Source organism: Anguilla rostrata, chromosome 15 (genome assembly GCF_018555375.3).
Source record: "Anguilla rostrata isolate EN2019 chromosome 15, ASM1855537v3, whole genome shotgun sequence".
Classification (NCBI taxonomy): domain Eukaryota; kingdom Metazoa; phylum Chordata; class Actinopteri; order Anguilliformes; family Anguillidae; genus Anguilla; species Anguilla rostrata.
In genome coordinates, this window is record NC_057947.1 from 5,108,970 (window position 1) to 5,136,429 (window position 27,460).

General features: G+C 49.4%; 1 protein-coding gene, 1 long non-coding RNA gene and 1 pseudogene across 6 annotated transcripts; 1 reads left to right on the forward strand and 2 right to left on the reverse strand.

The window, feature by feature from the left end:
- Nucleotides 1–12,461, reverse strand: LOC135241336 (INO80 complex subunit D-like). Of its 5 annotated transcripts, none has more exons than XM_064311600.1 (10): nucleotides 11,929–12,461; nucleotides 8,483–8,729; nucleotides 7,497–8,296; nucleotides 6,315–6,414; nucleotides 5,826–6,050; nucleotides 4,633–4,739; nucleotides 4,050–4,183; nucleotides 3,533–3,753; nucleotides 3,256–3,401; nucleotides 1–2,751 (listed from the first exon to the last, which is right to left on the reverse strand). In XM_064311600.1, the coding sequence occupies exons 1-10, from the start codon at nucleotides 12,023–12,025 to the stop codon at nucleotides 1,958–1,960; spliced, it is 2,871 nt and encodes a 956-aa protein (XP_064167670.1). In that variant the 5' UTR covers nucleotides 12,026–12,461; the 3' UTR covers nucleotides 1–1,957. The 5 variants fall into 5 exon arrangements, with proteins under 5 accessions (XP_064167670.1, XP_064167671.1, XP_064167672.1 ...); XM_064311601.1 differs by lacking the exon at nucleotides 11,929–12,461 and adding an exon at nucleotides 11,575–11,886; XM_064311602.1 differs by lacking the exon at nucleotides 11,929–12,461 and adding an exon at nucleotides 11,248–11,529.
- Nucleotides 9,970–14,041, forward strand: LOC135241346 (uncharacterized). Its single transcript, XR_010325975.1, has 2 exons — nucleotides 9,970–10,120; nucleotides 13,355–14,041. It is a non-coding gene; the product is annotated as an uncharacterized LOC135241346 (long non-coding RNA).
- Nucleotides 12,576–26,831, reverse strand: LOC135241345 (NADH-ubiquinone oxidoreductase 75 kDa subunit, mitochondrial-like; annotated as a pseudogene).
- Nucleotides 26,832–27,460: the final 629 nt, after the last annotated feature.

Genomic DNA, 27,460 nt, shown 5'->3' on the forward strand with positions numbered 1-27,460 from the left:
TTGGCGAATACCTCACAGCAAGTTTTATTCATATGTCCAAAAAAGATCAAAATCTGTCACGCTATATACAGATATTACATCGTGTTTATACACATTATTACATAATTTGTACACACATATATATATATATATACATCAAAATGTAAACTTTGTATAACAAAAAAAACCTTAAATTAAACAAGGGCCAATAAGAAAAGGTGACTATATTATCATAATTATCATTATTAGCTCAGCCTATTTCTCCTTTAAAACAGTACTACAGTACATTCAGTGTGTACAGGAGTCACTCAGCAACCTCTTGGTTTTCAAAGCAGTTACAAGTGCCCGGAGAGCCCTGTTAAAAATGCCAGTTTTGGAGCGGTGAACCATTTCCCTCCTATCAGGGGAGGTAACCGCGTTTCCTGGCTCACTGATATGACGGTCCCCCCCACCCCCACCCCCCCAAAGCTAAACCCTAAACCCAGTCAGCGCTTCACTTTCCCTGTGTCTGAGAGACGCACTCGCTTTATGGCTTTTTGTTTGTTTGTTTGTTTTTTGTTTTTTCAAGAAGGAGAAAACTCTTTCTGTTCAGCTTCTCTACCCTGATCCTGGGGTATCCTGCTTTTTCGTTCACTGTCCAATCGGGCTGCTCCGATCGATCGATCGATCGAGTGCTGAGAACGACACCCAGCGCGTCCTGCCAGCCCAGCGGAACCAAGGTTGAGAAGCGTTCCTGTAGCTGTGCGGCAGGGGGCCGGTGACTGGAAAGGGGTGCGTCTGAAGAGGCAGACGGGAACACTCCCTCCCCACCGTGCACCCGCAGCCCAGCGTCACTGCGTCCGAACAGGACAGAGGTCCAGTGCGCTAGCCGGTTCCGTCTCTAGTGTTGAAAGGGGTACGAGGAGCCAGCCGGGTTGTACAGGTGCGATTAGCGAGGTTTTATACACAGTTTAAAGGGGTTTCTCCTGGTGCAGTTTAACAGCTAAGGTGCCCAGGTGGGAGGCAGTGGAGGTAAACCACCCCCCCCACCCCCCACCCCCCACCCTGCTCAGTGTGACTCAAAGATGTCTGAGTGAGAGGTGCTGTATAAATACACTGTTTACTCATGTCCTTACACAGAACCAGATCACTTTAATCCAGCTGCTGAACAAAATGGGCAATCTCTCTCTCTCTCTCTCTCACACACACACTCCCCCTTTGGTATCCAGTCCCCCTGTAATGAACAGGGAGAAAGTACTACTGTGATCAGATTTATCTATTCCTTTTCATTGAAGTTATTTGGAAAAAAAGCATTTAAAAGCATTGTCAAATGGAAATGGAAGTCGGTGAAGACTGATGCCATATGGTAGAACGCTACATGAATACGCCACTGACGGTTTATTGCTTAAAGTTCCCAGATTCGACTTCAGGTGTCTAATATGAAGCCACTGATTTCACACGATGAGCTTCCAGAGCTTCCCAGCGGATCAGTAAAAGATACACAATGTAAAAATGACTGTTTAAAAGTACTTTAACGAACCTATTCATGAATATTTGGGAGAAGGACAAACTCGTGATGGGGGGTAACACAATGACCTGTAGAGGCACAATGGGCCACACACGTGTGTGGACGCAGACACACACACACACACACACATGCATACCGATGCCTGTTTCTGTGGTAAATGGTGCCGGCTGCGAGGAATAGGCTAAATAAATACATTTAATGAATAATGTTAATAATACTTGTGAATGAGATGCGACGATGACAGTAAGGAGAGGCGCGTTATCCGTCAACACAACGAGTCACTGACGAGCCCTCGGCACAGTCCCCTGACGCTGCCGTGCTGACGATCTTTCATTTCCGGAAAGATCTTTCCCCCACCCTCTCTCTCAGACGCTGCGGTGGGCGGGGTTCACGGGCTTAAAGGCTGTGCGGAACCGCGAAAGGCGTGGGGACTCCACCCCGTCTCCGCCCCCCCCGACCCCCGACCCCACGCTACTGGGTGGGGAAGGGCGGGGCCACGCCGCTGCCGCTGGCGGTGGCGGCGCTGGCGATGGAGAAGCCCGCGGGGGGCGCCGTGGAGCTGTGGGAGGGCTGCAGGTCGGTGGGGATGCCGCTGTGGGGGGCCAGCTGCAGGCCGAACGCGCTGCTGAACTGCGGCAGCTGCAGCTTGGGCTGCAGGGAGGTCAGGAGGAGATGCGCGGGGGAGGAGGAGGAGGCGGGGCCGGGCGGGGTCAGACCCCCCTGGGGCAGGGCGGTGGAGGGGGGCGTGGACAGGGAGGTGGACAGCAGGAGGCCCTCCGGCCCCCCCAGGCCGCCGAACTGCGAGGGGTCGGCGAGCGGCAGCGACAGGGCGCTCCAGGGGGACGGGGCGTGCTCGGCGTAGTGGCCGGCGTGGGGGGAGGGTTTGGGCAGCAGCTGGGAGGGGTGCGTCCGGGGGAAGGCCAAGGTCCTGTCCACGGGGGGGCCCTGTGCGAGCAGGGCGGAGGTGGAGGAGGTCGCGACGGCGGGGGCGGAGGTGGAGGCCGCGTGGGGCGGAGGAGAGGGGGCGGGGGCGTAGTGCCCCCCCGCGCCGGGGGGCTGCAGCAGGCCGTCGTCCAGCTCCAGGCTGGCGAAGCTCTCGGCCGGCATGCGGGTGCCGAGCAGGTCTCCTATGCCCCCGCCCTGCACGCCGCCCTCCGCCAGGGTGCCCAGGCACACCAGCGTGTCCGTGTACGAGCCCATCGCCTGCAGCGCCCGCACAAGCTCCTCCGCCTCCTCCGTGGTGGGCAGCAACTCGCCGTTCTTACCTACAGACAGACAGACAGACACAGACACACACGAACAGACACACACACAGACAAGACACACACAAACACAGACATGCACAGACACACGTACGTGCGCACGTGCACAACACACATATACTGTGACTTAGGTGCATTAACTGTCTTAACTACTGCTTGTATTTTTTCCATAGACTGCCTTGTTGCCGTTCTCGTTGTGTTAGTGTTAATCAGTTTAACCTTCAGGGTCCAAGTTGAACTCTGGATAAGAGCGTCTGCCAAATGCCTGTAATGTAATGTAATGTAAATATACTCAAGACTGTTAATCAACCAACCTATCGGATCGATTAATACCAAATAATTTACCAGCAGCAAGCTGGCTGACAAAAACGTTGTGGGCAGTTCAGACCCAAGAGCGTATCGAGCTCACAGAAAAACACACACACAGCGATCGGGACTCTGCATGCTCAGGGACAGGCATGACAGCGGTGTGTGGTTTTTCAAAGTAAGCGCTTAGAAGGAAAGTACCTTCAAACAAGTCAAAGTCCTGCAGGTCGTCCGGTAGCCTTGGCAACACGTCTGAGAAGTCCTCTTGGTTGAGTTCGAGGTCGTGTGGAATGTCGGTGATGTCATCAGGAAGCTCATCGTTGCTCAGGTCAGGGGTCGGAGGAGTCCTGTCAAACAGGCAGGAAATGATGCAACAAACGCGTCTCGGCAAGAACCACAGGGCCACTGCCAAAGCCAGTTAAGCTACGGCCAAAAAAACGTCCCAGATCCTTCACGGGGGTCAAAGGGCGGGGCTGACCTGATGCTGACGGCCTGCGCGGGCAGCGATAGGCTGGAGGGCATTGCCAGGTTGCCCTGGGGCAGCGCGGGGGGGATGGGCTTCTGCGGCCGGCGCAGTGCTCTCCGCCGCTTCTTCTTGTGTTTTTTGGTGAGCGCCGGCGGCTTGGTCTTCCTGCGCGGCTTGCGCTGCGGCGGCTGGTGCTGCACCCTGCGGCTGCCGTCTCCGCGCAGGAAGTTGTCCTGCAACAGAGCAAAGCTTTACTGCGCGAGGTGTCACAGGAGAGAAGAAACCTCGTATGTGTGTGCCATGCAACTGCATGAAGTGATACTGAGCACAGGAAGCATGCAAGCTACCTACAGGCTGCACATAATAAAGAGAAAAGTACCATAGAATACAGGCTACAGATATTAAACATAGTACCATAGAATACAGGCTACAGATATTAAACATAGTACCATAGAATACTGGCGAGAGATACTGAAACGTGTTACTAGCTGTGGTGTGATGGATACTGGGGAGGGAAGTGGGGACCCACCATTTTTTTGGCATGCTCCTCGCAGAGGGGCGTCTGGTGCGTGATGTCGAACACGGGGACGGCGCACTGCTGCCCGTCGGCGAACCTGGCGGTGCAGCTGGAGAAGAGCTGCTGAGAGCGGTTCAGCAGTATGTCTGAGAGAAACGTGAAGGATGCACAGACGACGTCGCGCACTCGCGCTGGAGCCAGGCTCCGCCCAGGCCAGCAGGAACCAACCGCAGGGGGTAGGGGTAGGGCTACCAAATCATGTCACCTCACAGAGTGCAAAAAGAGCACGTACATGTGCATATGAATGTTTTTGCTCCAGTCAGACATTCATTCTTGCCCTTTCTATGGTTATGTGGTACCTATAGCTGCACGTTATCGTTGTGAGTGTATACGAGGAGTGTGAGCGAGCGTGTGTGTGTGTGTGTGTCAGTGTGGAGAGCTCCTTCTATTCCTGCATTTGTGGCTGTACTGCGCTCCAGCTCTGGATCCTGCAGCCAGGCCCGTGTAGGGTCCACGAGGGTGTGGCTCGGCTTGGCACGGACCCGTCGGGGGGGGGGGCAGACGCCGGTGCGGAGGGGCTCTGCTGAAAGGATACGCTGGAAACAGTGCTGGGTGAAGGGCAGGGCCCGGCTGCAGCACGCCCGTCCCTCACTGCTGCCCGCGCACATCCCCGGCTCCGCGCGCCGCCGCACTGACCGCGTACTGAGGACACAGAAACCACCAATCAGCACAAAGCCACTTTGCACCCACCAATCAGCACAAAGCCACGATAAACCCACCAATCAGCACAAAGCCACAATGCACCCACCAATCAGCACAGAGCCACGATACACCCACCAATCAGCACAGAGCCACGATACACCCACCAATCAGCACAAAGCCACAATGCACCCACCAATCAGCACAAAGCCACAATGCACCCACCATTCAGCACCAAGCCACGATACACCCACCAATCAGCACAAAGCCACGATAAACCCACCAATCAGCACAAAGCCACGATACACCCACCAATCAGCACAAAGCCACGATACACCCACCAATCAGCACAAAGCCACGATACACCCACCAATCAGCACAAAGCCACGATACACCCACCAATCAGCACAAAGCCACGATACACCCACCAATCAGCACAAAGCCCTGATACACCCACCAATCAGCAAAAAGCCACCATGCACCCACCAATCAGCCCAAAGCCATGATAAACCCACCAATCAGCACAAAGCCATGATAAACCCACCAATCAGCACAAAGCCACGATAAACCCACCAACAGCCCAAAGCCACGATAAACCCACCAATCAGCACAAAGCCATGATACACCCACCAATCAGCACAAAGCCATGTAGGTGTACTGTACCTGTAGGTGTGTGCAGGTGTACGGTACCTGTAGGTGTGCAGGTGTACGGTACCTGTAGGTGTGTGCAGATGTATGGTACCTGGCAGGCATGTGGAGGTGTATGATATCTGGCAGGTGTGTGGTATCTTGCAGGTGTACTGTACCTGGCAGGCGTGTGCAGGTGTATGATACCTGGCAGGTGTACAGTACCTGGCAGGTGTGTGGTATCTTGCAGGTGTACGGTACCTGTAGGTGTGTGCAGATGTATGGTACCTGGCAGGCATGTGGAGGTGTATGATATCTGGCAGGTGTGTGGTATCTTGCAGGTGTACTGTACCTGGCAGGCGTGTGCAGGTTTATGATACCTGGCAGGTGTGTGGTATCTTGCAGGTGTACTGTACCTGGCAGGCGTGTGCAGGTTTATGATACCTGGCAGGTGTACAGTACCTGGCAGGTGTGTGAGAAACCCTGCGCAGCTCCTGGACCAGCTGTGCGGCACAGTCGGGGTCCTTGCTGGCTGCGTGCAGCAGCGCTCTGCGAAAGGCACAGCGGTATCTCCTCTGGCGCATTGCTGCCCTCTCCTGGCTGCACAGGTTCTTGTATTTCTGCTGCAGGTAAGTGCACAGTCGAGCCAGCCTGCTGCCGCGGGAACCTTCGCCCTCCTCTTCAGAGCTGTCAATCGGAGAAACAATCCATTTCTTACTTTGACTCGCCTTCCATGGTAAAATCTGAAGCTTCTGGTGTGAAACTGCTTTTGTATATCTCTCGCTTTTAAAAAAAAAAAACAGGCATGGAATGGAACATGGAATTTATGTGTAATTGCGTCATGTTCACGGACGTGGCAGGGCGACACGCAATCTGGTCTCCTGCCGCCCAGGGATGGGAGGGTCTCTGCAGCTTGCCCTTGAGGTCCAGCTCCAGTTCCACTGGACTTACTTGTCCTGCGAGTCTCTCTCCTGGGGTCTCCATCTGTCGTGACACGGCGGCATTTTCTCCTCTTCTTCATCCTCCGTGCTGTCTTCCGACCAGTCCAACCCTGCAAGAGCAAACAGAATACTGGCAAGTTACTCAGCAAAATCGGAACAACCCTGTCCAGAATACTGCTGCCATGACCGGAAAAGTCTCAACGGACCCCAAGAGGGGCGGAGCTACTATGCACTGTCAATCAGCGACTCATCTGAACCATTCCAAACACATTGCTCTTCACAGCTGAGAGGATAGAAGGTAGCTCCACCCGTTTGGGGAAATGGATGACGACTCCCTCTTCCCTCAATAGCAGGACCTCCCCACTCCGGCCTAAAGGCCATATCCCATCTTTGCTACACAAAGCACGATGACTCGTTCCCGGTCTTGGCTAACGCACAGCTGTCCACACAGAATGTGTCCGTCGTCTTCCAAAATAACCACGTTCCAGTAAGTGTAGTGATGTGGCAACGATACAGCTGTCAGGTACTGACAGAGAAAGGGAATCTCTATACGTCTCTGCTGAAAAGCCAGCTTGTTGCGCTCAACGGAGTAGAGTGCAGACATCCACCAAGGCACTACAATCTCCTCTCGCATGAACGGGCACAGCAATCCAGTCATTACTTTTCAAGATATGTTTGGCCTGATGGTGGCAATAAGGGATAGGTCATGGGGTCACCCAAATCAGTGGGTTTCGTCCCCTTGGGAGGATGAATTTGCACAGCAAATTTTATGTCTGTACAACTAACAGGTCAGAAGATGAGGTCATTAGAACAATTAAAATTTGCTCTGATGCTGGTGCTAGGGGAAAGGTCATGGGGTCACCAAAATCAATAGGTTTCTTCCTCTTGGGAAAATGAATTTGCACAGCAAACTCAATGGCAATCCAGTCGTTACTTTAAAATCTTCATACTCTGCCAAATGGCTTTTGAAATTTCACCTGGATGGTTTTTAGTGTGTGTAATTATGACTCTAATGTAGTCAATGCTTGTGTTTTCAGTGGCCAATAAAAAAGAAAAATTCTATACAATACATCGGCGTCATTCACACATTTCACTGACAGTATTTCGAACGTGAAGTTACAGCAAATGAGCATGTGCAAGGTGAATGCAGTGACGGTAGGCCGAAGGGTGTCGGGGCTTAAGGGAGGGTTACCGAGGTGAGGGAAGAGGTCTCCGTGTTGCTGTTGTCGCTGAGAGCACAGGCGCACCAGGTAACGCAGCCTGGCCAGGCAGGCTGGGGGCGGGGAGAAGGCAACCGGCCGCATGGCCACCGCGCGTCGCTGCGAGACGTCCCTGTCGTCAGGGGGAAGGGGCGGGGCAGTGGGAGGAGCCGCGGACTGGGCTTTCCTGCCGAGGGAGGGGCCAGCAGCCTGCGCCAGGCTGTGATTGGTGCTGAGGGGCAGCCGGTGAGGCAGCAGGCCGCTGGTCTGAGGTCGTGCCGGTTTGCATAATAAGCCCTGCGTTTGCGGGTGCTGGTGAAGGTACGGGTGCTGGGCCTGAGAGAGGAGGAGACCTGCGGGTTGGGCAGGGGGTTGCTGGCAGGGCGTGGTCGGGGAGGAGGGGCGCTGACCGGGAGCGGGAAGGGGGCTAAAGTGCTCTGCTTTGGGCTTGGGGATGTCCGCATCAGGCGGGTGTTGCCTCTGCAGCTTCTTCCTATTGGAGGGCTGTCGAGCCCCGCCCTCCTCACCGTCCGTCTCTTCCTCATGAAAAGCGAAAGGGTCGAGCAGCTCTGCCCCAGGCAGGGGCAACGGAGCAGGGCGAGGGGGGCGGGGAGGAGAGCGCCGCAGGTGGTGGAGGCCGTTGGGCGTGGTCAAAGCCAGCGAGGGCACAGTGATGTTGAGCGCCACGGACGCCAGGTGAGGCCGCGCCCGTATCTCCTCCAGCGCCTCCTGCTTCCTCCTGCGCTCCTTCTTAGGGAGGAACCCCAGGACCTGCAGGTGGCTGTTGCAGTACCTGTGAGACACGCACACCTGAAGTTACACAGCACACATGCATATGCAAACACACAGTTCTACGCAAACATGCCTGCAGGTACACACCCTTTCACAGTTATAGGTGCGTGTGTGTGCACACACTTAGTACACACACACACGCCAGTTACATACATGCTCACAGTCAAACACGCAAGCATGCACGCACCTGCGTTCCTCAGTCTTGGGGATGGGGTTGGTGCATCGCTGGCTGTTGTACTTGGCCACGTATTCGCACTGCCTGAAGGGGGCGGTCTTGTCCTCCAGCACATGGCGGATGCAGAAGGCATAGCCGTTGAGTCTGCGCTGCTTGCACAGCTTGGGGCTGTAAGAGCACAATGGCTTGTTGTCCACTTCGGAGAAGTGTATGTGCTTGCCCTCATACATCACGTGGATCTGGCTCTTGAGAACATCAGCTGACAGGAGATGGGAGGGAGGGAGGGAGGGAAGGAAGGAGCAAGGGAGAGAGGGAAGTTAGATTCGAATCAAATGAATCGTGCAGAGAGGAGACCCCAATTTCCCACAAGAGCAAATAATAAAACAGCAACAGTCTTCACTGCATCTGCCCGTTAACTTATTACTGGTCATAACATCATGCATAATATTTGAATGATATCCGCAATCTCAGGAAACGGGCGGGTGAAATCAAACGCAGTACAACATCGCCATTTTCCATCGAATCTATCTGAACTCATTCGCTGACTCTCCTGATAAAACTAAAGAAAAGAAAACAACACCCTTTGTTTAATACACAATTGAGGTTTGGAACGAAGCGCAGAGTTTCTCGGGAACAACTTCACGGCTGCCCTGTTTTCATCCAAACTGGGGTAGCGGAGAATTTACACCAGGAACTTGTGTTAAATATGATATCTCTCCAGAATCTGCTCAGAAGCAGGGATTCAAAAACAGTTGAATTGAAATGGTGATGTGGCAATGGGTCATTGGTCTATAGAATATTTACAACCAAATCCTTATAACCTAAATGGAGAGATAATGAAAGATGAATAAGAGGATATGCCAAAAAAGCACAGGTTCAGATCCTTAAGACAAGACTTAAACTACAGTACAAAAGAAATATACGTACATATGCAACTGCAACCTTATCATTTGATGCCAATCAATGAATAAGATATAATTCACCAAATGGTGCACCCTTCACCGTGTGTGGGAGGTTTGTGGCCCAAGGTTTGTGGAATTGTGGATGTGGAGAGAGGAGGCGCAGAAGGAGGATGGGGGTGGGAAGGGTTGTATTAGTTGTGAAATTTTTCTGTTTTATCTTTTTATATATGAATAAATATATTTGTGAGAGGAAAAAATAAAAGGGACGGCCAGCTCCCAACATTCTACCCGAAATCCTCCCAATTTAAACGTGACTGTTCATTTAGTCAATTTTGTAAACTATTTCCGTTGTTTTAAACGGTTATACCGTTCCTAACACTCGTGAGAATTACATTTGGCCAACCAATGACAACACAAGTGATCCGCCCATTTAATTAATCGCTATTTGTATCACCTGTGTCACGTGATGTGTCAGTGGCGACACCGCTCACCCAATAGCCAGCCTTCCCACGCTTTAAAGAGTTCGTTTCTATCCGTAACTTTACTAATTAGAAACAGCCTCAACGACAGCATTACTTGAAATCCCCGTTATGCTTTAAAGCATGGACGACTTTTACTGAATATTTGTATAGGTATAGGTTATACAAACGATGGGGCTGTCCCCAGGAATCTTAATTCAGTTGAGACCCAAAACTCGGGCACACAGATACGCACGAGACCCCCTGAACTGCCAAGGTGCACTATGCAGGTACAATCACTTTCATTTTATTCCTTCTACGTTTGCTGTTAATTCATTTCATGTACACAGCTATTGTTTTCAAGGTAATGAACAAAGGCTATCGTATTTAGCGTTTCCTCCTATGTTAACGCGGTGACGCCTCATCATCCTTCCTACCGACAAGAAGTTAACCACGTGATTTTAATTTGTATTAACTATTTGCCTTGTGATATAGACTTCGCTAAGTTGAAGAAACGTAGGCAATTCGATTCTGGGCGGTTTCGGTCTGTTGATGCCAAATCATGGCATCAATCAAATCATGTTGATTAAAATAAGTATAATGTGCATTGCTGTTACCCGGTTAATTCTAGTTTATAGTTTTACGAGCAAACTGCATCGTACACAGAGTAGCTCGGGTGGAACTAGCAGTAGCCCAGATAAATAGTTTTACAATTACTAACGTCCAAAATAAAAACAAAATGTGTAGCAAGTTACTGCGTGCACACAGCCGTAGAATATAAATTAAATTGGTCCTCATAAGGTTTTCCACCACAAGCTTGACACTTAGACACCCAGAAATACCATAATGTTAGCTCTCAATTAATAACTAGCTACTGTGCTACAATTGTATCTAACTTGTAGCCAGTTGGCCAGATAACAGACCCATGAAATGATCAATAGTCTACAGCTAATTAACCTCGCGGCAAAGGTAACGTTAGCAAAGTCCAGAGGTAAAACCATACAGTGGGTTGCAACGTAAAGAGCGAACCTATCTAGATAATTAAGGGATGCTAGCTACTTAGAAGTTACACTTCTGGAAAGACAATGAGCTATACTAACTGGCCTATTCCGTTTCTAAACCAACAAGTGTGGGGAATTGGCTAACTTTACTCTATTGTCGCTAGTTTTTATAAAAATTATCTCAGCTGTAGCGATATTAACAAGTTAGCATGCTAAACAAGTTTGTTTTGCGCGAGCCAGCTAACTGCCAGGGAGCAGCTAAAAACAAAGCAGCGATCTCACAGGAAACGGAAATATAAATGCATGCACAATAACTCCTCAAAATGTAACGCAGCATATGGATACATTTGTAAACATTCTCCAAGGTTTTAACTTAAAAAAACATCGAACCTCCGACATTACATGTATCTTTATACCTTTACGAAGAAAGTGAGTCGCTGGAAAAGCCCGTTTAAACAGGCCTCTGTTTATTTCTATTTTTTAAAGAAAAAATGTTTCCGGGACCAGCTAAGACGCTCCGTCATATTCAAGTCATGGTCAATTACTGTTGTGCGCAAACTCTGCGATGCGCAAAAATATAATTCACTGTCTAAATGAAATAACTGAAACATTTAGAAAACATAAACACTGGCCTTGCATATCTTTAAAGCCCCGGTCTGGGGTTGCAGCGGTAAAGGCCTTGCCGTACAAATACATCGGTTTACTCAACCACTGGAGCGCCAGGCTTTAGCACGTCCGCTTACCTTCAGTTGGTATGCGCTGTAGCTATATGGTATTCGCTCCGGACAGAATCGGGAAATTCTTATTATAATCAACTGGAATAGTCGCGTACAGATGATCAGTATTGTTAATGTAGATTACCGCTGCTCTATCCGTGTGTGATTTAGTTCGATTTCTTGCTACATACAATGTAGTTTAACTACAACTAAATATTGCAGTAAAGATCTGCTGGGTTTTTTTAGTTCTGTCTTCAGTCGACTCTACTTACAGCACCACTACCGGCACTGCGGGGACATGACAACAACCTACAGTACAACAACAACCTCTGCAACCATATTGGAAATCTAACTTAATATTGTACTAGACGTAAGGCGTACCATTTAAAAGATGACTAGTTTCGTGACATGAATGTCGCTGGATGCCTGTCAGATGCCATATGCATGGACAGTCTGTCTGATGCACCCATATAGCCATTCTTGTTGCGCTGAACGGCAAGCGGAGAGCACCCTGCGAACTTCATACTTCTTCAGTCTTCACTGACTGGTCGACACTTTTTTTTTTCAGTCTTCTCGTCATTGTGAATTTTTTTATTCTCTGCACGTATATCTCTGTATCGGTAGCCAGTCGTTTATATTTTCTGGGTAGTGGAATCCAACAAAAACATGTAAAACTTTAGTCATTTCTACTGCCTCCCACATCGGTGGTATAAACACAATACACATTCAATACCAATAATAAATCATAGTTCACAAGTACGGTCCGACTCGCAAAAATATGAAAAAATAGCTTATATAAATGTCCAAATTTCTTAAATGCATTACTTTTTCGGAATCCCATGCAAATTGTAATTTTCACACTCCACCAAGCCAATATTTTTTTGTCACCTGGCACATCACCACCCCCCCCCTCCCCCTCCCCCCCAGTAAATGCCTCGGCAATGACCAAATCACACCTTACACGGAGTTCATGGGGTTATTCACAACCATACACCTTGAAGGTAAAATATGGAGTCATTAACATAAAATCCGATATTTTTAGTAATTTATATCTGTATGACAACTCTTGGAACAATCATTCAATTTTATATCAGCCAACTTAATATGCTCAATAAACATACAATAATGTACACACATGTACAATTCTTACAAAACAGCAACTTGATTAAGAAACTGCAGAGATGTAATTCCAGGTCTTCAATTTACAACTGTGTTGCTGCCTATAACAGACAAGTATGCTGTTGTTGCTCCTTAACATCATTTAAAAGCCTTGTTCCAAACGTATTGCAGTGTGATTTTGTTTTGTTAAGGCATTTGAACTTTTCGCCTATAGAGCTGTTCTCTTGAACTGTCACATATGAAAATGCACATTTCCAACATTTCAGGGAAATGCTAAAATAAATAAATTGTATTTGGAGAAGCTTTGGTTAATACCTCTGGTATAAGGTTGGAATTAAACTGGATAGTAAGCCATGATACACCATGGATGCCACTCAATAGGTGAATGTGTCTGTCAGACCAGGGTGCATGATATTCATAGGTAAAGTTAGACGAGCATGTGGTGGTGCAGTGATGAACAATAAACTGACAATAAACTGAAAATAAAAGTCTTTAGGACTATCCCATGAATACAGACAGTACTTTAGACCTGCCTCTGGCTGCCACAGACAGGGTTATGAGTTTGTTTCTGGGCATATAAAGACAACATTATAGACCAATGTCTGGTTTTATATGAATGGGATTGTAGGCCTATCTGGCTGTATCCAGAATAAAGAATAAAGGCCTATTTCTATGTGTACACCCACAGGACTGCAGGCCCATCTAATATGTGTACACACACAGGAATGTAGGCCCATCTGAAGTGTGCGCACAGACAGGACTGCAGGCCCATCTGAAGAGTGTACACACACAGGACTGCAGGCCCATCTAATGTGTGTATATGGAATGGCAGGTGCAGGACTTCAGCAGATGGACGGCTCCTCCACAGCCCGGGTTCCTTCGGTCACAGCTTTCACACACTTGGCCATGGTCTGGGAGGCCCTGCTGATGGGATCTGAGCCAGGCAGAGAGGGGAACAGTTCAGCACCCACAGTACACCTGGCGACTGGAGCTTGAGATAATCTGGGTCTATAGGTCCCTCAGTCGCAGTAATCGTGTCTCATGTCCAGGGCTGTGCCATGCTCCCTCCATTTTGGCCAGAACCCCCAGGTTATGCTGACACCATGTCTCTGTGGTCTGAGGGCCCAGAGACACTGTGGGAACTTAACAGTGGGAGAATGAAGCGTGTGTGTGATTCAATTTGAAATGGTGGCATCTCCCCCTAAGACGCCATACAAGAGTACAACTGGTCCCCTGGGATGGGCATCTGGATCTTTTGCTTAGTGAGCCAATCGTGTCTCTTGTGAGGAGTTCAGACCATGCACACTCAGTCAGGGGAGGAGCACTATTTTATTAATAAATGTGGGTATTTATTTATTATTTATTGTATACTATTCTGCAGAATAAATTTCCCCATGAGCATAGTAAAGACTCTAACTAATTAACTGCACAGACTTACCTGTCATGTAGAAGTCTTTCACTGTGAGCTGTGGTGGGACCAGAGGCTCGGCCAAGAGGGCCTGTTTCACAGTCTGAGACAGAAAAAATTTAACTCGGGATGAGTGAGTGGACTCGATGACCACAAAACCGCAAGCTTCTTCCTCCTTAATGACCATAAAGCAGCAAGCCCGTTCTCCTTTAATGACCATAACACGGCAGGTTTCCCTCTGAAGAGACCTGGAGGAACATGTGTGGCCTTAAAAACACCAGTTCTAAACTTTTACTAAAATTTAATTCTGCTTATCAGTAGACAATTTCAGTGCTCTTAAAATCAAATGAATATCATCATTCACAACAACAGAAAATGTATTTGTATAGGGCAATGACCCCGTCAATGGTAGCAAATATGCACCTTAGTCTTGGAATGTATATTCAGAAGAGTACACCACTTTTGGCCCAGAAAACTAAATTATTCACTATTCAGCCTTTAAAATTCAGCAGTTTAAACCCAGGGTGCAGAGGGTAAAGGAAAGTGGAGTATGGCTCTTACCTTGGACAACTCCTTAGCCTGTTTGAAGAAACTGGCCTCTTCCACATCATCGTAACGCACCAGGTTTGGTGACACCTCCGCCATCCGATCACGCACCTCGTCCACGGTGTCATAGGGCAGTGTCACTCCAGCCAGCTGTGAACACACTCCTGTTACAAAAGAACACTCAAACACATACCATCCTGAGCACTCACACACTTACCACCCTGAGCCCTCAAACACCACCCTGAGCCCTCACACACTTACCTCCCTGAGCCCTCACACACCACCCTGAGCCCTCACACACTTACCACCCTGAGTCCTCACACACACATACCATCCTGAGCCCTCACACACCACCCTGAGCCCTCACACACACATACCACCCTGAGCCCTCACACACTTACCACCCTGAGCCCTCACACACACTTACCACCCTGAGCCCTCAAACCCACCCTGAGCCCTCACACACACATACACCTGAGCCCTCACACACTTACCACCCTGAGCCCTCACACACACATACCACCCTGAGCCCTCACACACACTTACCACCCTGAGCCCTCACACACACTTACCACCCTGAGCCCTCACACACTTACCACCCTGAGCCCTCACACACACTTACCACCCTGAGCCCTCACACACACTTACCACCCTGAGCCCTCACACACACATACCACCCTGAGCCCTCACACACCACCCTGAGCCTCACACACACATACCACCCTGAGCCCTCAAACACCACCCTGAGCCCTCACACACTTACCACCCTGAGCCCTCACACACACTTACCACCCTGAGCCCTCAAACACCACCTGACCTCACCAAATACCACCCTGAGCCCTCACACACACTTACCACCCTGAGCCCTCACACACCCTGACCCTCCACACATACCACCCTGAGCCCTCACACACTTACCACCCTGAGCCCTCACACACACTTACCACCCTGAGCCCTCACACACTTACCACCCTGAGTCCTCACACACTTACCACCCTGAGTCCTCACACACTTACCACCCTGAGCCCTCACACACACTTACCACCCTGAGCCCTCACACACACTTACCACCCTGAGCCCTCACACACACTTACCACCCTGAGTCCTCACACACTTACCACCCTGAGCACTCACACACTTACCACCCTGAGCACTCACACACTCTTACCATCCTGAGCACTCACACACTATAAAGCAGTAGTGTGGGAAAATTATGTGGGGTACGGGGCAGTAGTGTGGGGTGTAAAACAGTAGTATGGGGTAATGGTGTAGGGTATGGGGCAGTACTGTGGGTTATGGGACAGTAGTGTGGGGTATGCAGTACCTCTGAAATGGCTCTAATTATTTTCCAGTCCTCCCTGGCCATATCCGGTGCTGTCACTGCCACCCTGGTCTGCTGGGCACGGCCCTCCGTGTTGACGTAGGTGCCACACTTCTCTGTGTACGCTGCGCCAGGCAGGATGATGTCCGCCATGATTGCCCCAGTGTCTCCATGGTGCCCTGGGAGTGGCAGGAACAACATGGTACACAGTTACTGTACAACATGGGCTCCTCACACCACTCTTCTGGTTCCTCCAGAAGTGGGATCTAAGCAACAGCTTGGATATGACCAAGCCATGCATCCTATTGGAATTATGTTTGTAAAACAAAGGCTAAACAGAAACCCCCACAAAAACACTTATTGTGACTGACCTTTATCTGAGTGACTAACCCTGGGCTGACTGGCTTTGGTAGCAGTGCTGACTGGCTCTAGTAGCAGTGCTGACTGTCCCTGGTATCAGTGCTGACCGGCTCTAGTGTCAGTGCTAACTGTCCCTGGTATCAGTGCTGACTGGCTCTAGTGTCAGTGCTGACTGTCCCTGGTATCAGTGCTGACCGGCTCTAGTGTCAGTGCTGACTGTCCCTGGTATCAGTGCTGACTGCAGACAGCTGATGGCTCTAGTGTCAGTGTGTGTCCTACAGTGCGACCGCTCTGTGCAGTGCTGACGTCCCTGTTCATGCTGACTGGCTCTAGGTCGGCTGCTGCCTAGTGGCAGACATTACTGACCTTGGTAGATGACCAGGCTGTCCTTTGGCAGGTCCTGGCGGGCCACACAGCCAGCGTCGGCCCCCAGCAGGAACAGCACCTTGGGCGGGTTCCCGCGGACGGTGTCCACCCCGGGCCTATAGCCCAAATCCAGCGCTGCCACCTGGCTGGCCGCCCTGCGGACAGAGGCACAGGAAGCAGGAGAGCCGCTTTAGGAAAAACCCCCACGAAACGAAACTCCGGCTCAAACGGGACATGCAGGAATCCCGGCGCGGGGGCTCGGGACGTTTACTCCAGCTGTGCACACAGGAGCAGGTGAGGGCGCCTGCCGGAGGCGTGACCTCGGCTGCGTGACGCGATACTGCAACGTCTGCGCCTTTCAGCTGGTCCCGTTTCTGTTCCGCCCTGGTGCAGCTCCATTCTCTCCCTCTGAACTGGTTATTTGCACTGAGGTGTGGAGTTTCGTTCCATCTTAGGTCAGCTGTACAAACATTTAACTCTGGAGCAAAATTTGTCCGGATGTGTGTGTGCGCCTGGCACGTTCTTTTGTGTGTCTGTGAGCGTGCATGTGTATGTAGAGGCACAGGGCCCCTTTAAGAACTCACCTGTGCAGCACGTTCAGAACCTTCCAGGTGTCCCCCGCCCCGCTGCTGCTGCGGGCGCTGTGCGCGATGGCCGCCACGGTCGAGTGCAGTGCGGCTCCGTCCTCACGCTGCAGACACGCGCTGCCCACCACCACCACCGGCCGCTTGGCCTGAGCCAGCGCCTGGGGACGAGCCACACTGCTGTGAGTGCACTGCTGAGGATGACCCACACTGCTGTGAGTGCACTGCTGAGGATGACCCACACTGCCCTGAGTGCACTGCTGAGGATGACCCACACTGCCGTCTGCACACGCTCACTGTGGGAGCACTACTGAGGATGACCACACTGCTGAGGATGACCCACACTGCTCTGAGTGCACTGCTGAGGATGACCACACTGCTCTGAGTGCACTGCTGAGGTTGACCCACACTGTCTGCACAGTCACTTAGCAATAGATACCACACGCTCTAGTGCCTGCTGAGATGCACTCTGAGGATGACCCCCGCTATGCCACTGCTGAGGATGACCCACACTCGCGCAACGCTACTGGAGCACTACTGAGGATGACCACACTGATGAGGATGACCTCATTTGAATCTTGATGCAACAATTTCCACTGAGGTCAGAACTTGTATAAGGCACCTTTACTTATATGTAATTCCTATATATAAGAAACACAAAACAGGAACGAAGTTTTCTTTCATTACACAAGGACTATGATACAGAATTTTTAAGAAGTGCAGTAATTCAACATTTATTTTTGTGAAGAGACTGCCTGCAATGTGAGTGACCGCGCCAGCTCTCTCCTAGCTCCGCCCACCTCTTCCTGATGCGTGCGTTGAAGAGCGGCGCCTCGCAGCGCGGATTGGTCCCCACCAGCAGCAGCAGGTCGGCCTCCTCGATGCCGCTGATGCGCGTGTTCAGCAGGTAGTTTGAGCGCAGGTCAGCACTGGGGAGACGGGAGCCCAGGTGAGTGCTGTTCTACTGCCTCTGCTGCTCCCGCCTGACCCTGGCCCCGCCCATCAAACTCCTGCCCCTTCTTCTGGCTCCACCCCCTTTCCCTGTAAACCCCGCCCAGCCCGGCGCGGCCTCACCCAGCCCCAGCCATGGGGAAGAGCTCCTCGGTGCAGAGGCTGTCGCTGTTGAGCCGGTTCAGCAGGTCCTTTAGGGAGACCAGCGCCTCGGCATCCACCAGACCCCCGGCGATGGCGGCTATGTCCTTCCCCTGCGCCCCCTGGAGCTGGAACAGAGAACAGCGGAGGGTGACACGCCCGTACCTCTGTGCCACGAGGCTAAGCAGGTACTGAGGGCCTCAGTTAGGTCTGTAGCATGAGGGCGATAGGCCTGCAGTGCAGACCTGGGTAACGTCGGGTCAGAAACACAGGCTCCTGAGATTTCCCCTGGTGCCACGGCTCTTAACTGAACGCCAGCTCATTAACACGCCACGACCCGCCCACAAACCAGCATCCCGAGCGACTGGATTTCAGGAACAGAAATGTGACACTGAAAACGTTTGTGATGAGGAAGCCTCTGCTCTGTGGCTCCTGGCCCTAATGGCAGCTCAGTCCCCCCCCCCCCCCGCATGGCTCATCTCACAGGCACGTACCGCTCCAGCGACCCGCGTCAGGGCGTCCTCCCAGGAACTGGGCGTCAGCTGCCCTGAGGCGCCTTTCACCATGGGCTGCGTGAGTCTCTGCCGCTTCAATCCGTCATACGCAAACCTGCGGTCAAGAGGAGTGTGCGGTCAGTGTTAAACCCGCGGTCAAGAGGAGTGTGCGGTCAGTGTTAAACCCGCGGTCAAGAGGAGAGTGTGGTCAGTGTTAAACCCGCGGTCAAGAGGAGAGTGTGGTCAGTGTTAAACCCGCGGTCAAGAGGAGAGTGTGGTCAGTGTTAAACCTGCGGTCAAGAGGAGAGTGTGGTCAGTGTTAAACCCGCGGTCAAGAGGAGAGTGTGGTCAGTGTTAAACCTGCGGTGAAGAGGAGAGTGTGGTCAGTGTTAAACCCGCGGTCAAGAGGAGAGTGTGGTCAGTGGTTAAACCTGCGGTCAAGAGGAGAGTGTGGTCAGTGGTTAAACCGGCTGTGCAAGAGGAGAGGTGGTCAGTGGTTAAACTCAGTGCTGGTCACAGGAGTACGCTCAGGAGTGGGTCAGTGGTTTACTCCTGGGCTCAAGGGAGAGTTGGTTCAATGTTAAACCTGCGGTCAAGAGGAGAGTGTGGTCAGTGTTGAACCTGCGGTCAAGAGGAGTGTGTGGTCAGTGTTAAACCTGCGGTCAAGAGGAGAGTGTGGTCAGTGTTAAACCTGCGGTCAAGAGGAGAGTGTGGTCAGTCTTCCAGTTATAAACCTGTAGTCAGGAGGAGAACGTGGTCACTGTTGTTTTAAATATTCAGTCAGGAGGAGAGCAGGGTCAGTGTGTTATAAACCTGGTTTCTGGAGAATACGGTCACTGTTTGTTATAAACCTGTGGTCAGACGAAGAGTGTGGTCAGTCTGTTAAAAACCTGCAGTCAGGGGCAGTTTGGTGAGAGCTGAAACAGAGACAGGTGGGTAGGTGGGCAGGGCAAGAGCAGCGGGCGGAGGTTGGGGGGGGGGTGGTTGTTTAGGCTCACCTGGTCTTGTCAGAGATCCACTCCTCATTCACATCCTCGTTAAGGCGTGGCAGGATCCTCATGACCTCCCCACCCAGCGTGCTGACCACAATGTTGCTGCCCACTGCGTCCAGCACGTCAATGGATTCAGTCTCCCTGCGGGTACACAACCCTCCCTGTTCACACACTCTAACGTAATGTGCTACTATGTAGCACTGTATTATGTAGTGTTGGGCAGTGCTGAGTAGTATTATGCAGAGCTATGTAGTGTTGAGTAGTATTATGCAGTGCTATGTAGTGTTGGACAGTGCTGAGTAGTATTATGCAGAGCTATGTAGTGTTGAGTAGTATTATGCAGTGCTATGTAGTGTGAGTAGTCTAGTTTGGTAGGCTATAGTTATGCAGTGGTATATAGTGTTGTGCAATGGTAATGGTAATGGACATGCTAATAGCGTTTATCCAAAGCCTTTACAATTGATGCCTCTATTCGCCAGAGCAGTAGGTTAGGTGCCTTGCTCAAGGACACTTCGACATGCCCAGGGCGGGGTTTGAACCGGCAACCCTCAGACTGCCAGACAATCGGTCTTACCTCCTGAGCTATGTCGCCCCATATGTTGTCTAGTGCGGAGTACTATTATGCAATGCTATATAGTGCTGAGTAGTGCTATGTAGTGTTGTGTAGTTTCTTACTGCAGAGCCGTAAGTACCTGGTCTCCCAGGGGCGAGCGGTGAAGGCGTAAGGCTTTGAGGTCAGTGCTCCCACGGGACAGATGTCAATCACATTCCCTGACAGCTCAGACATGAACATTTTTTCCACGTAGGTGCCCACCAGCATGCCATTACCCCTGCCAGTGGTGCCCAGGTCTTCCACACCCGCAATCTCAGTGGCAAAGCTGCAACAGAGAGATGCCACTGAAATCCTGCCTTTTAAAACCCAGTGAAACACTAGTCATTAAGTCCTATCTGATGTTTAGGCACACAGTTCACAGTGAGCTGGTCCCTATGGAGTGTGCACTAGCTCAGCAGTGAGCTGGTCCCTATGGAGTGTGCACTAGCTCAGCAGTGAGCTGGTCCCTATGGAGTGTACACTAGCTCAGCAGTGAGCTGGTCCCTGTATAGTGTACACTAGCTCAGCAGCAAGCTGGTTCCTGTATAGTGTACACTAGCTCAGCAGTGAGCTGGTTCCTGTATAGTGTACACTAGCTCAGCAGTGAGCTGGTCCCTGTATAGTGTACACTAGCTCAGCAGTGAGCTGGTCCCTATGCAGTGTGCACTAGCTCAGCAGTGAGCTGGTCCCTGTATAGTGTACACTAGCTCAGCAGTGAGCTGGTCCCTGTATAGTGTGCACTAGCTCAGCAGCGAGCTGGTCCCTGTATACTGTGCACTCACTCAGCAGTGAGCTGGTCCTTATGGAGTGTACACTAGCTCAGCAGTGAGCTGGTTCCTGTATACTGTGCACTAGCTCAGCAGCGAGCTGGTTCCTGTATACTGTGCACTCACTCAGCAGTGAGCTGGTTCCTGTATAGTGTACACTAGCTCAGCAGCGAGCTGGTTCCTGTATAGTGTACACTAGCTCAGCAGCGAGCTGGTTCCTGTATAGTGTCACTAGCTCAGCAGTGAGCTGGTCCCTGTAGAGTGTGCACTAGCTCAGCAGTGAGCTGGTCCCTGTATAGTGTACACTAGCTCAGCAGCGAGCTGGTTCCTGTATACTGTGCACTCACTCAGCAGTGAGCTGGTCCCTGTATAGTGTACACTAGCTCAGCAGTGAGCCGGTCCCTGTATAGTGTACACTAGCTCAGCAGCGAGCTGGTTCCTGTATAGTGTACACTAGCTCAGCAGCGAGCTGGTCCCTGTATAGTGTACACTAGCTCAGCAGCGAGCTGGTCCCTGTATAGTGTACACTGGCTCAGCAGCGAGCTGGTCCCTGTATAGTGTACACTAGCTCAGCAGCGAGCTGGTCCCTGTATAGTGTACACTAGCTCAGCAGCGAGCTGGTTCCTGTATAGTATACTGTGCACTCACTCAGCAGTGTGCTGGTCCCTATGGAGTGTACACTAGCTCAGCAGTGAGCTGGTCCCTATGGAGTGTGCACTAGCTCAGCAGTGAGCTGGTCCCTGTATAGTGTACACTAGCTCAGCAGTGAGCTGGTCCCTGTATAGTGTACACTAGCTCAGCAGTGAGCTGGTCCCTATGGAGTATGCACTCGCTCAGCAGTGTGCTGGTCCCTGTATAGTGTACACTAGCTCAGCAGCGAGCTGGTCCCTGTATAGTGTACACTAGCTCAGCAGCGAGCTGGTCCCTGTATAGTGTACACTAGCTCAGCAGTGAGCTGGTCCCTATGGAGTATGCACTCGCTCAGCAGTGAGCTGGTCCCTGTATAGTGTACACTAGCTCAGCAGTGAGCTGGTCCTTATGGAGTGTGCACTAGCTCAGCAGTGAGCTGGTTCCTGTATACTGTGCACTCGCTCAGCAGTGAGCTGGTCCCTGTATAGTGTACACTAGCTCAGCAGTGAGCTGGTCCCTAGTGTACACTAGCTCAGCAGTGAGCTGGTCCCTGTATACTGTGCACTCGCTCAGCAGTGAGCTGGTTCCTGTATAGTGTACACTAGCTCAGCAGTGAGCTGGTTCCTGTATAGTGTATACTAGCTCAGCAGCGAGCTGGTCCCTGTATAGTGTACACTAGCTCAGCAGCGAGCTGGTTCCTGTATAGTGTACACTAGCTCAGCAGCGAGCTGGTCCCTGTATGCTGTGCACTAGCTCAGCAGCGAGCTGGTCCCTGTATGCTGTGCACTCGCTCAGCAGTGAGCTGGTCCCTGTATAGTGTGCACTAGCTCAGCAGTGAGCTGGTCCCTGTATAGTGTACACTAGCTCAGCAGCGAGCTGGTCCCTGTATACTGTGCACTCGCTCAGCAGTGTGTGCAGTGGTGCTCGACCCGGCTCACCGGATGCAGCGAGTCATTATGGTCTTGACGAGCGGGCCGATGTTCTTGTCCTCCACCGCTCTCTTGTCCCCAGTGAAGCGGCTCCTGTCGCTGCCGAACATCATGGACTGGTCCTGTGCACAGCGGCAGCTCGGCTCAACCATGATATGAAGCATTTTAGAATGCCAAAAGCACATTGTTTGGCATGATTGCCCTTTTTTGGGGTTTCTTGAGCAGAAGCATGTGGCTTGGGTCACCGTCACATCATTTATTTAGTCTCCATCACCTTTCATCACATCTTCTCTTTCTTCTCTTTATCGATATGACACCTTTTCCACCTCGACCAAGCATGAAAACGTTTTTCGCAATATTTTGGTGTTTTTAAAAAATATATATTTCAGGTTCCACTCAGGTTTACTTGTGCACAAATTTAAAATTTGCATAAAAACAGTTGATGGAAACCCCACTAGTGACAGAATCAGTATCAGATCATGCCCAGCCCAACTAAGTCCTAGTATTAACCAAGCCAAGCCCTACTTAGCTTCACTACTAATCACGACCAGGCCTGTTCAGCTTCAGTACGTACTAACCAAGCCCAGCCCGTAGTAGAAGAGCATTGGGATTGTACGGCCGCTAATTCAGTTCACCTGCAGGTCACACTCTCCACCTTGGTCACAGATTGGGCAGTCCAGAGGATGATTGGCCAGCAGGAATTCCATCACGCCTTCTCTGCCAGAACAGAAAATACTCTATTCTTATTTTGTTTCTCGTGAACCATTCCATTGTGTTTTATTAAATGAACTTTCACAGAAAGCAGAAGTTAAAGCACAGGTGAGAGACAGGGAGCCCTACCTGGCCTTCCTGGTTTTCTCAGAGTTGGTCAGAATGTTCCAGCCTTTCATCACAGGCATGGCACAAGCAGCCACGGGCTGGAAGAGAGCACGCGTTCCCCCTCCTCATCATTCACTGGAAATAACTCAACAACCGTGATGAAAACACCAAAAGGCAGAATTTGGTTACTTTTTTTCCATCTAGTGGTATCAATTGGGTACTGCAGTTACTTTGGGGAAACTGCTGAGTCATTTGGTAAAGTGAGTTAACCAGAGGGACAACAACTCCACTGTTCCATGGGCTGCTAATCACAGTCAAATAAGAGGATTTGTGTTGATGCACAGTTCACTTAGAGCACACACACACACACACACACACATGCAGACAGACACACATGCACACCACCCACCCACTCAGCATGCCATACAGTGTTGAGGGAGTCATGTGATCCCAGGCTGGTTTACCCGCCGCAGATGTTGGCATACCTTGGGCGACGTCTCAATCTCCACCAGACACATGCGGCAGTTCCCTGCCACAGACAGGCGCTCGTGGTAACAGAAGCGGGGTATCTGCACCCCAACCTTCTCACAAGCCTGCACAGGCACAAAGGACGGCAGCCATTTCACTGCAGGGAAGACCTTTAAACATCACACTGTTTATGCATTTTAAAGGTTTAAATGCTTCTCAAAACCTATTTTTTCCACATTTATTTTCACAAGTTTTGCCACTCATTTGAACTTCTGAAAAAGAAAAGTGCAAACCCGTAAAAAAATTTCACTTTTATTATGATTTATGATGACGATCGTTCTTATTATTAATTCTAACTTAAAAGTCAGTGTAAGGTTTATGCTGATCACCTGTAGCACTGTGGTACCTGGCTCCACCATGACAGGTTTCCCATCCACAAACACCTCCAGCAGGTTACTGGCAGCTCGGGCAGCTGTGGCAGCTGTGCGGACTGAAGGAACAGGAAACGCAAAGTCTTTCACACTGTCCGCCAAATGGCTCTTCCTGCTCTCAGATTCAGTACTCCTGCGACCCTGACTCAGCGTGTGACCTCACACGTCTGGAACTCCGACCCGGCCAATCTCGTAGCAGACGCCGGAATTATTTGGAGGCCAGTATCTCTCACCCTTGCGCCATTCCCTAACTTCTAATGGGCTCAAAACCAGGCCTTGGCATAGATTGCCATCTGTGCTCTTGCAGTGTGCTATGCTATCCTCTTCTAGGAAATGCACAGAACTGCCATTGATCTGCACCATGATAACAAACGTGAGGGGTGGAGGAAGAAAACGTAAATATAAGTATATAAGTAATGTACACAAGTTCCAAAGTTATCCCGGTAATATTTACCATTACAGGTGAGAGCCACGCCACCCTTTGACTGTACCACCCAAGCCAGCGCTCGGCCAGCCACTGGCAAACGCTGCATGACACTGGGAGAAAAACACAAAGAAAAAAGTAATACAAACGATAGAGTTAATCCCACGTGTATAAAATCAGTTCAGCATATTGTTTCATTTGACACGGCACCAGCCTAACTCGGTAGGCACTGCAGTGCAACTACAGCGGCTTCCTTTTGTGCCAAAGGCAGATAATACTCTTGTGTAAAGAAATAAGGCAATTAGCGCTGACTAACGGTACAACTACCAAATTACACACGGTTACAGTTGCATATGTAGACATATACACTGTTCAGCTAGTAAAATTGTTGAAACCACATTAAGAACTCTGTGAACACATTTTAGGGAGGGCTGTATCTGTTTCTGGATTTCTAGCCAACTTCTGTAGGCTACTTAATTATTACAATCATTTCGTAACGGACATTTTAGCTGCATTTCTTGATAGGTTCATGAATGACGGCTGAAGAATTCCTGTGTCCAAAAATGAAACATCTAATTTTGGTCTAAACTATGACATACATGACATGCATTCAGCCGATTGGCTAATTTGGCCAATGTAACTAGTGACAACGAAAATCAGCATACACACCGGCCAAGCAAGCAGGAAAGGAATTGGTCTCCCCCTGTCTTAGAATAATGTAACTTTTCTCAAACTCGAATCTCGAGACCATGTGTATGCCAGGTTTTGTTTCAGCCAATCTCTACCTAAATTAATGCAGTTGAATACGTATTTAAGTTCTTTCATGTGTTTTTCCTAAAATGTAGCCTATTCTCCCAATGTGGTTTGGTCCATTATCATTCGCTTCGAATTCATGATCTACCAAATGGTTAGCTTTAGTGGCCAAGAGTCCACATTTTCACATTTTCAGTAAAAATATTTTTACCCCTTTATATGTACTGCGTGTAGCCTATATAACCATAATAAGGGCGATGTGATATGGAAATTTAATTTTTCCCGGCATACATAGCTATTTCTGACATAATGTGTCTCAACAAGGGAAAATAATCCCTCAAAATTTTAAACGCGTATAATTTTAAAAGTTTGCTAAAATTCTGGTATTGCAGTTGTGGCTGGTCCCGCAGGACCGAGTTGGAGAAACATTGGGCTAACCCTCTGTGATGGTACCGGTTGGTTACCTAGTGTCAACGAACAAACTGGTGATATAATTTATACATTCCTGCAATTCTTGCTAGCTTCCGATTGTTTTGTTTTGTAAATGTTTGTTGTACTTTTGACAACGCTGCTAGTTAACCGGATAACCATATTTGCTTGATTTTGATTTGTGTTTGATAATTGGCAACAAATTACTTTACACTAAAACTATAGATTACATCAATTTAATCTCATGCAACTACAAAAATACATTAATGTAATTCGTCTGGGGTTACACCCTGAAACAAAGTTAGAAAGCCAAGAACACAGATTCGGCATACGTTTCCCCCTAACTTTCCCCTACGAGCGCATCTAAAATCGAATATTTAACTAATGTTACTAATTAATTTATTTAATAATTAATAAATAAAAACTACCGGCAACATGCGTCGCTAATAATAGTTTTCATTCACCGGTATGTCACTTGTAAGTATAATTAATACGGAACTTAAGAAAAATTAAAATATACCCATCAGATGAAACGGACTTTACCTTGTTATTTTTTGCTCCAATACCAGAACAGTTTAACTGTGGCGCACACAATTATTACGATATCTACTTCGTAAATCTCCGTTCATTACGACGGAAATGTCCGATTAGCGAACACCGTCGACATCGACGTACGTGCTTTAAAATATCTGTGAAATTGATCTCAAATAAAATATGACAATATTACGATTAGGCTTATTTACTATACAGAACCATAAACATAGTAGGCTAACGTTTGACTTTTTGTTTTCCCCTAAACTAACATATTTTATAATAACCTTTCACCCCATTACCTCACTTGTACCAAACACGAAGGCCAATCAGAGAAGAATATGTTAAGTTTGAAAAGAAGTCGGGCTTTGCTTTCATTGAAACTTTTCGATGTATATTGACACAATAATTAATTATCATATGTTAAATGGATTTATTTATGCAAAGACCTTTGAGGACGTCGTATATTACATTTTAACTTAAAAGGGTTGTTGATACATTTAAACTGTAAAATATAACATTAAATACCATCGATTCTGTTCAGATATTGAATTATCTTCTTTCCCCTGATGTCTTGCATATAAAATTTCCATGCAAAAATCCCAACATTTTCTTGTTTCTTCCGTTACGTAGTTAATTGTCTAACAATACATTCGCTAAACCTTGTTTTAAGCACGAATACAACACCAACAATCCACGTAGGCCTGCATCTCAAAATCATTACGCCTTATCGGGATTAATTATTTGGTTGGCAGATTGGCAAACCACATAATCAGGCAATTTACGACATCACAGACCTAAACCGTATGTAAGTTTATTGATATTATTATTTTCGATTGGCTATTATGAATCTGCGGC